Source organism: Penaeus vannamei, chromosome 28 (genome assembly GCF_042767895.1).
Source record: "Penaeus vannamei isolate JL-2024 chromosome 28, ASM4276789v1, whole genome shotgun sequence".
NCBI classification, from domain to species: Eukaryota; Metazoa; Arthropoda; class Malacostraca; order Decapoda; family Penaeidae; genus Penaeus; species Penaeus vannamei.
The window spans coordinates 7,079,032-7,089,031 of record NC_091576.1 but is presented as its reverse complement, the minus strand read 5'-3'; the positions used below and the strand labels follow the sequence as shown (position 1 = coordinate 7,089,031).

The following is a 10,000-nucleotide window of genomic DNA, read 5'->3' as shown; positions in this document are numbered from 1 at the left end:
CCCCTCCCGTTCTTTCTCCCCCTTCCTCCTCACACCTCCCCACCCCTTCCACTCTCCTCCTCTCCCTCTTCCCCAGCTACCGGTTCCCCCCTCCCCCTCCCCCCGCATGACTCACTCTCCCGATTACAAAGCCAACCATTGGTCCGACTCGCTCATCCTCTCCGTCGGCCGAGGTGGCGCGCATGGCAAGGCTGCGTTCCCGGGTGATTCACGCTTCTCGTTTTTGTTTTGTTTTTGTTTTCCATGTAGTTGTTGGGTTATGTGATATCCGTTTTGGTATATGTTGTTTTTTTATTTATTATTTTTTTATGTTTTTATTTATTTATTTATTGTTTTTACTGTTATTTTGGTTTTTATTTTATTTTCATGTTTTTTTTTAAATTTATTTTCATTATTATTATTATCTATTTATCTTTTTTTTTAGGGGGGGGGGGGTCGGACGAAAGTTCTTTTATAGATATTTGGAATGAATTGAGATTGTTTATTTTCATCTATTCATTTTTTTTTTGTCTGTTAAGGATAAATCACTGGAGGCCGCCGCTGGAAGTTTGGCGATTTCACAGCTTATTTTTGCGGGAGTTTTAAAGATGCATGAATTAGTTCTCTGAACGAAGAAAAAAACAAACAAAAAATTAAAACAAACCCTCAACACGAAGAAGAAAAAAATACATCAACCAAAAATACAAATTAAATAAATTTTAAAGAGTGTAGATAGAAATGACAGATACAATATATAATACACATAAGTATACGAAGACAAATAAACCGAAAAAAAAAAAAAAAAATACACTGTATGTATGGCATTGACGAAGCGGGTGTAACCAGAATGGAGAGAGAAAGTACATCAACCTACACACAACACTGACAAAATATTGATAAAAAGGAATACATGAAAATATTCGGTTTATCAATATGAAGGAATTATGCGCTGTCATGTTATCATATCGTCTATATTTTTCAGTTGTAGTTTAAATACATATAAAAAGAACATTGCATTTTGAGTGAAATATGGCAGGGTATTTTAGGCGGTGACATGAAATATAACATCTGTATATTGGAGTTGAAATATTGTAGATAGATGAATGCATAATAAATCTAATCATGAGTGGATTATGCCAAATTTATTCATCTACATCTACTTCATATATTGAAGAAGCAGCATATAATCTTATTATATTTCTCCGTCATGCACTAAATGTTCATGACTAAAATGAAATGAAATTATGAGGAAATTGAAATCGAAATAATAATAATTCATCTGCATCTTCTTATCTACATATAACCTAACTTTGATAATAAACAAAATTGAATTAAGGAGTGAATTGTAACTGACATAATAAAAATTAATCTACATCTACTCACACATAAAAAAATGTGGTATAATAATTTCCATTGTAAGTAACATAGACAGATATATAGGTAAATAAAGTATATAACTTAAAGTATGGGTTAATTACAGTCACGATGAATACACACACACTTCTGCTTTTACACATTAAAAAGGTGGCATTTTTTCGTAAAAAGTTAATAAGTAATAAGTATATAAACCTAAGTAAAATCAAAATAATTTTTCACGGTAGATTATAAACTGACGAATTCACACACAAACAGACAAATAACCAGACAAAAGCTAAATCCTGCATCTATTCACACATCAAAAAAGGTGGTATAATAATTTCCATTGTAAGTAATATACTGACTTATATAAGTAAAAAAGATATATTAATTAAAGTATGGGTTAATTACAGTCACGATGAATACACACACACTTCTGCTTTTACACATTAAAAAGGTGGCATTTTTTCGTTATCGGGTACAAACTTGTAAGTGAATGGATAGAGTAATAAGTAAATAAGCCTAAGTAAAATCAAAATAATTTTTCACGGTAGATTATATACTGACGAATTCACACACAAACAGACAAATAACCAGACAAAAGCTAAATCCTGCATCTATTCACACATCAAAAAGGTGGTATAATAATTTCCATTGTAAGTAATATACTGACATATAAGTAAAAAAGATATATTAATTAAAGTATGGGTTAATTACAGTCGCGATGAATACACACATATTTCAGCTTTTACACATAAAAGAGGTGGCATTTTTTCGTAATAAGTTAATAAGTAATAAGTAAATAAACCTAAGTAAAATCAAAATAATTTTTCACGGTAGATCATATACTGACGAATTCACATACAAACAGACAAATAACCAGATAAAAGTTAAACCCTGAGTTGAACCCCAACGTGAATATTTATCTGTATTCTCTCCTCGCACATTTAAATCGACGGCATATTATTCTTATTACATTTTCCGTTGCAGGTTAAACGGCACAGGTCATGGGCGTGGGCGTGGCTATGGGCGTCCACTTTCTGCCTTATCATGGGCGTGAAAATCATGTCTTAAAGTAGTTATGGTGCATGTAAATCTGAACTAATGATAGGCGTTGTATTTTTTTTTTATTAATAATGTAGTGTAAGAGGAAACATTACGATTTCATAAAAGAAGAAGAAGAAGAAGAAGAAGATAATGAAGGAGGAGAAGAAGAAGTAGAAGTAGAAGAAGAAGAAGGAGAAGAAGAAGAAAAAGAAGAAGGAGAAGAAGAAGAGGAAGAAGAAGAAGGGTAAGGAAGAAGGAGTAAGAAGAAGAAGAAGAAGGAGAAGGAGAAGAAGAAGAAGGAGAAGAAGAAGAAGTAGAAGAAGAAGAAGAAGAAGGAGAAGAAGAAGAAGGAAGAGGAAGAAAAGACGAAGATGAGAAGAAGAAGAAGGAGAAGAAGAAGAATGAAGAATAAGAAGAAGAAAAGAAGAAGAAGAAAAAAAGAGAAGAAGAGAAGAAGGAGGAGGAGGAGAAGAAGGAGAAGAAAGGAAGACAAAGAAGAAGAAGGAGAAGAAGAAGAAGGAGGAGAAGAAGAAGAAGAAGAAGAAGGAGAAGAAGAAGAAGGAAAAGAAGAAGAAGAAGAAGAAGAAGAAGAAGAAGAAGAAAAGAATGATAAATAGATAAATAAATACATAAATAAATAAACTAATTAATAAAAAAAAAACTGATACAGAGCAGGGTGGTCCAACGTATGTATTATTCAATCACGGGTTCCAAGAGCATATCCAATTAATGCTAATCATTACATACATGTATTATTCAGCCAATGACGAAATTCACACGAAATTCATCATAGATTCATCTGCTGAGGAGATGCCTTTGGTCGAGAGTTTTCTGCGAATGACGTCACTGCGTCGATTGCAATGCTGGTTATCGCAAAACGCAAAGACGTTTTATTTGCAATTTAATTTCCGTTGAGAGTTTGGTATCATATAATTGCTGTCACTGTACTGTAGATAGATGTGCGCATCACACAAGCCTGCAGAAAGTCCACGCTGATAGGAGGTATTCTGATTGTGGCCATAGTCATTGCCTCAAAGTAAAAAAAAGAAAAAAGAAAAGAAAAGAAAAGAAAAGATGATAATTAAATAGATGAAGAAATAAACTATGCATCAAAAACAGAGGAAAGAAAGGCGAGTGTGTGTGTGTGTGTGTGTGTGTGTGTGTATGTGTGTGTGTATGTGTGTGTGTGTGTGAGAGAGAGAGAGAGAGAGAGAGAGAGAGAGAGAGAGAGAGAGAGAGAGAGAGAGAGAGAGAGAGAGAGAGAGAGAGAGAGAGAGAGAGAGAGGGCAGAACTGAGAGAAAGAAAAGAGAGACAGAGGAAGAAGGCTACACACAGCAAAGCCACTCATTATCAATCCCTCATCAAAAAAAAAAAAAAACGACCCCACATTACCACCAAACAAACACACAAGCCAAGCACACGAGTCCACCAACAAACCAAACAAACAAACAGGAAGAGAGCCGTGTCCCCCCCTCCCCCCCTCCCCCTCAAAGAAAGTGCATCAAGTTACCAGTCCCCAGTCACGTTAACTAGCGGCGATCAGGAAGCTATCATGTTTCCCCGAATAAACATGGGAGAAGATACTGAAATTCGTCGCCACAGCCATCAACGGAAGAGGAGGGGGGGAGGGAGTAAGGGAGGGAGGGAGGGAGGGAGGGAAGGAGGAAGGGGGAAGGAGGGAGAGAGAGAGAGAGAGAGAGAGAGAGAGAGAGAGAGAGAGAGAGAGAGAGAGAGAGAGAGAGAGAGAGAGAGAGAACTGAGAGAAAGAAAGAGAGACAGAGGAAGAAGGCTACACACAGCAAAGCCACCTTATCACCCATACAATCCCTCAAAAAAAAAAAAAAAAAAAAACGACCCCACATCACCACCAAACAAACACACAACCCAAGCACACGAGTCCACCAACAAACCAAACAAACAAACAGGAAGAGAGACGTGTCCCCCTCCCCCCTCCCCCCCTCAAAGAAAGTGCATCAAGTTACCAGTCCCCAGTCACGTTAACTAGCGGCGATCAGGAAGCTCTCACGTTTCCCCGAATAAACATGGGGGAAGATACTGAAATTCGTCGCCACAGCCATCAACGGAAGAGGAGGGAGGGGGGGGAGGGAGGGGGAGGGAAGGAGGGAGGGAGAAGGAGGGAGGGAGAGGGAGAGAGGGAAGGAGGGAGGAGGAAGGAGGGAGGGAGGGAGGGAGGAGGGAGAGAGGGGAGGGAGGAAGGGAGGGAGGGAGGGAGAGAGAGGGAGAGGGAGAGAGAGGGAGGGAGAGGGAGGGAGGGAGAGGGAATGAGGAGGGAGAGAGGGAGAGGGGAGGGAGAGAGGGAGAGGGAGAGGAGGGAGGGAGGGAGGAGGAGGAGAGGAGGGAGGGAAGAGGGGGAGAAGTGAGGAGGGAGGAGAGGGAGAGTGGAGGGAGGGAGGGAGGAGGGAGGAGGGGGAGGAGAGGAGAGAGGGAGAGGGAGAGGGAGGGAGAGGGAGGGAGGGAGGGAGAGAGGGGAGGGAGAGGGAGGGGAGGGAGGGGAGGGAAGGGGAGGGAAAGGGAGAGAGAGGGAAGGGAGGGGGAGAGGAGAAGGGGAGGGGGGAGGGAGGGAGGAGAGAGGGGGAGGGGGAGGGAGGGAGAGAGAGAGGGAGGGAGAGAGAGAGGGAGGGAGAGGGGGGAGGGAGGGAGAGAGAGAGAGAGAGAGAGAGAGAGAGAGAGAGAGAGAGAGAGAGAGAGAGAGAGAGAGAGAGAGAGAGAGAGAGAGTGAGAGAGAAAACGTCCCTTTTTCCTCTCTCTCCTTTCATATCCTATCCCATCCCTCTTCCTTCCTTCGCCGTCTCTTATTCGGAATGTCATAAATCAAGAACTTAATCGACGCTCACTATTTCCCTCCTCTGACTCTTCCTTTCATTCCTCCTCCTCTCGCTGTTTCTCTCTTTCGTTCGCTTTTCCCTTTTCGTCCAATTTGCTTTCTGTTTCTCAGTCCAACGTTTGCATCTTTAGTTCTTATGCACTATTTTAGTTATTTCATTTCTCTATCTCTCTTTTCTTTCTTTCCGTCCTTCTCTTCTCCTCCTTTTCTCTCTTTGTTCCTTTTCTTTCCTCTTCTTTGTCTCCGTCTTTCTCTCCTCTTCATCTTTGTTTTTCCCAACCCTTCTCCTTTGTTTATCTTTCTCTCCCCTTCTTTTGTCCATTCTTCTCTCTTCTTTGTCTACTTTTCTCTCTTCTTCTTCCATGTCCCTCCTTCATTTTTTCTCTCCATTTTCGTTTCTACTCTTACGCGTTCCTTGATCTTGTCTCTCCTTCCTTCTCTTTCTCTCGTTCTCTCTCCCCTTCTTCTGTCTTCCTCGTAGCCTTTCTCCTCTTTCTCCCTCTTCCTTCCCCTTTCTATGCTTGTCATTTTTCTCTTTTATCCTCTCTTCTGCTCCGCCCCTTCCTCTATTCTCCCTAATTCCTGTCCGTTATCGTATTATATTCACTCCTTCCCCTTCGCCTCTCCCTTCGCTTTAATCTTCTCGAGGTTCGTGCTCTCTCTCCCCTTCGCTCTTTGTAAATAATTTCTCATAATTATCTTATTTTGCTCCTTTCTCTCCTTCTCTTCCCTTCCTCACAAACGCACACGCACGTACAAATACGCACAAATACAGACAAGGATCCACACACGGAAAAGCGCGCACACAAAAAGAAAATGCACAGACATAAACAAATACTCCAAAAATACCCACATACAACGCCTATACAAATATACAGACACAACCCAACCTCACTTACAAACTAACACACAAACGCACATAAACTAACACAAACAAATAATACACCCACTGCAATATAATACATTTCCCACGGAGCATTAAAATACACCGATTTTACAAGTTTGCAATCACACGTCTGGAAAACTGACAAGTCGCCTTCACTGCAAAACACGAAACTTCTTTACCGAAATGTCGTGGATCAAACAGTCTCTCTTCATCGACCAAATATTTTAGCGACATTGGCGCCAGCGTGAGGATTTCTTTCCCTTTTTTTCTCTCTCCAATATTTCTCTTTTTTTGTATTCGATTTCGAGAATGTCGGATGTCGAAGTCTAGACGGACGCTTTCGGATGCGTCTTTGTTCGCGGAGACGAATGGAGGGTATCTCGCCCGCCTTGGTAGCACTACACGCCAAGTATCTGTTTCTTTCGCTGTTTATTCATTCATTTTTCGTAGGGTGACTTTCTGTATCAGATTTTCCCCCTTAGGAATGTTTAAATTTTGTACACATGTATGTCTGTATGTGTACAAACATACATGCATACATACATATATGCATACCTGCATATAACTTACATTTCTCTTTAGATACATACATACATAAACACACACACACACACACACACACACACACACACACACACACACACACATATATATATATATATATATATATATATATATATATATATATATATATATATATATATATATATATACATAAAAGAGAGAGAGAGAGAGAGAGAGAGAGAGAGAGAGAGAGAGAGAGAGAGAGAGAGAGAGAGAGAGAGAGAGAGAGAGAGAGAGAGAGAGAGAGGATAGCTTAAAATTTCTTCACTTTTGCCTTAACTCACACAGATACCTTTTCTCTCCCTCTTAACAAACAAATAGGCACACCTATATTCTCTCACACATGCATACAAGCACGCAGTCTTGCATGGCCGTTAACTGTCATCTTGTGTATTTGACCAACGCACAAATATGCTTGCATAATCCTGCTCTTGCATCATTTGGCACGTTAATGACGCGAATGAGCCTTCATCAGTACGATATTACATATTCTGTTATTGCATGTGGCACATTTTTTTCAAATCAAAACAAGGAATCATCAGAAAAAACAGGTATCCCAGACGTCACTCTACTTATGGACGACACAGCGAGTACCAGCCCCTCCATGACCGTATTTCCAAATGGCAGCCCCATCATGAAATCGACCGGCAGACAGGGTGGAGAACCGATAATAATTATAACCTATCACCCACACAGTCGCCATATTGGAACCTGCCCCTTTGTCTGGCGAGCGCGCGGGAAACGGTTGTGTCTATTGATTCCCGGCCTATATTTACGACCGTCTGGCTGCGTTCTTTATAAATACTGTCGCCCTATTGCAAGAAGGTTGCAAGTTTGAAGTTGTTTTTGTAAGATTTACAGCATAGACGTAGAGAAAGTAGGCCTAAACTATCCTAAAAAATAATTAATTCAAAATTTGTATTCCCTCGACATCAGCTAGGAAAATGGCGGTAAAATCAGCCCATATACGCTAACAAAGCAATTTTCTAGACCATTAATAACAAAAGATCCATCCGTAATCAACCTCCATACCAAGTCATCGATCTCCACTCTTACATTATCCTCCTCCTCCTCCTCCTCTTTTGCCATACAAACGATGGTGGAGAAATATAGCAAACTGTTGCTATCTCGACTGTTCCTTTCACCCAACGCATCCACCCACGCCGCGTCCACCTAAGAAACTGGTCACAAATGATGGTTTACTGATGCCCATTGTGGTCGTGAGTGTTGGATTCAGAGGGAGGGATATTTTCCGATGTCAGGTAATGTTTCTCTGTGTAAAGTGATTTTTTTTTTATGGCTCTGCAGGTAATGAAAGAGAAGACTGGGTGTAAAGAGCGAGGTAAAGAGAGGGAGACGGAGGGGAGGAAGGAAGGAAGGAATGGAGTGAGAGAAGGAGGGAGAGGAAGAGAGAGGGAGAGGAAGAGAGAGGGAGAGGAAGAGAGAGGGAGAGGAAAGAGAGAGGGAGAAGAGGTTGAGAGAGGGAGAGGAAGAGAGAGCGAGAGGAAGAAAGCAGGGAAGGAAGAGAGAGCGAGAGGAAGAGAGAGAGAGACAGAAGAGATGAGAGAGAAAGAGAGAGAGAGAGAGAGAGAGAGAGAGAGAGAGAGAGAGAGAGAGAGAGAGAGAGAGAGAGAGAGAGAGAGAGAGAGAGAGAGAGATTGGATGGGAGGAAGGTAAAAGAGAACGAAAGGGAAGCAGAGAAAAGTGATAAAGAACGAGATGGACAGATAACTAGTAAAAGAGAGAACGAGAGACTGCCAGAGCCCGGATGAGCAAGGGAATGAGGAGAGGCCCGACATGAATACATGCAAAGAAGCTGCCCATCCACATATATTAATCCCCGATCCTCCTTCAAACAACTTTCCGGCATCCCGGAATAGAATCCTGACGTCCTCATCTGCATTTTTTTCAGGAGGAATATTCCACCGTCTTTGAAAGCATCTCCCCCTCCCCTCCCCCCTCTCTGTCGCATCAGCTGATAACCCAAACAATGGGCGCACGTGTCACCTTGCCACGTGTTATTTTTCTTAGCTTTTCTTGTATCTTTGTTGCATGATGATTTTTGTTGCAAGTTTCTCTGTGGATTGAAACGTGTGTGATATGCAAGACAAAATAATAATTATATTTATTTCTATTATAGTTACCCTTGTTATGTCTAAAGGTTTTTGAAGGTTTTCTATAATTGCACCCGCGATATTCTCATGAACCAGAAAATATCTATGAACAGATTAAATCATAGTCTACTGCATTTCCTTAAACTATATTTTTAAGTTTGACATATGCTTTATTCGTTTATAGAAAGCCTTGTTCTTTTATGAAAACGTATATATTACCTTTGAATGTCTAGAAAGAGAAAATGAAGATTCCTCATTATGTTATTGGTCACACCAATAAACTGAAACACAAAAAATATTCTGCAATACAAGCCATGTGGTGATTTCCGGTACTTTCATGAATACGCGTTGCATTGCAATGTAAAATTATATACTGCATTACCATAGCAATAGTGATAAACATATTCTATTAGTCGTTGTCTTTGTGATGAGTCGAAATTCTAATTTTCTCATTTCTTTATTTTTTCTAGATATCAAATTACTCCTCGGATTATCTAAACTAAAATTAATACGCGACGATGTATTCAAGTAATTTTTATGTTTTACTTGTCTAGTCTTTCACTGATATTTCATATACTTTCCTTCCAAAAGTATTTTTATTTCGTCCCTCTCCATGCATCCATCTGATAATTTTCTTTTTCTTCTTATTTCTTTTTTTTTTCGTTTGTCACCTTTTCATCGTTCTTCTTGTTCTCAATACTTCCTCCTTCACTCATAATCATTCTACATTAGATCCGTCATTTCGAAATACCCAAATCCTTCGTGTTCAAACTTAATTACCACTTTTTAAAATATATTTTCTTTCGCCATGTTCTCGTTTTCAAAGAATTCCTTTCTCTTGTCGCTTTCATATTAACTTTACATGCAAACTATTAAAAAATTACGCATACTTAACCTCTCGTCAACAATCATTTTGTAAGCACCCACATCTGTGTTGTTAATTCGTTATATATATATGCATACGTTATCCTTTTGCAAATATTGAAAGAAAATGAGAGAACATGTATGTAGTGAAGAACCTCACATAGGTTCTCGCGATATGCTGAAATGTTTAACAAAAGTAACCACATCGCATTCAGCAAAATCAATTCGATGTATTCTGAGTACCATATTTCAAAATCCACGTCGTAACTAGAATGACAAAAAAAGGATAAACAAATATCTTTTACATCCCTTTTTGTAGATTGCCATTCGCCCCGAAACTCATC

The 10,000-nt window shown here is 39.9% G+C and overlaps 1 protein-coding gene across 1 annotated transcript in view; it reads left to right on the top strand.

The window, feature by feature from the left end:
- Positions 1–10,000, top strand: part of LOC138867047 (cation channel sperm-associated targeting subunit tau-like) — a 21,148-nt gene that overhangs the window by 10,625 nt on the left and 523 nt on the right. The window contains exons 3-4 of the mRNA XM_070141471.1: positions 3,336–3,418; positions 9,976–10,000. The exon at positions 9,976–10,000 is cut by the window's right edge and continues 114 nt beyond it. Coding sequence (XP_069997572.1) covers positions 3,336–3,418; positions 9,976–10,000 — 108 coding nt within the window. The remainder of the gene's footprint in view (positions 1–3,335; positions 3,419–9,975) is intronic.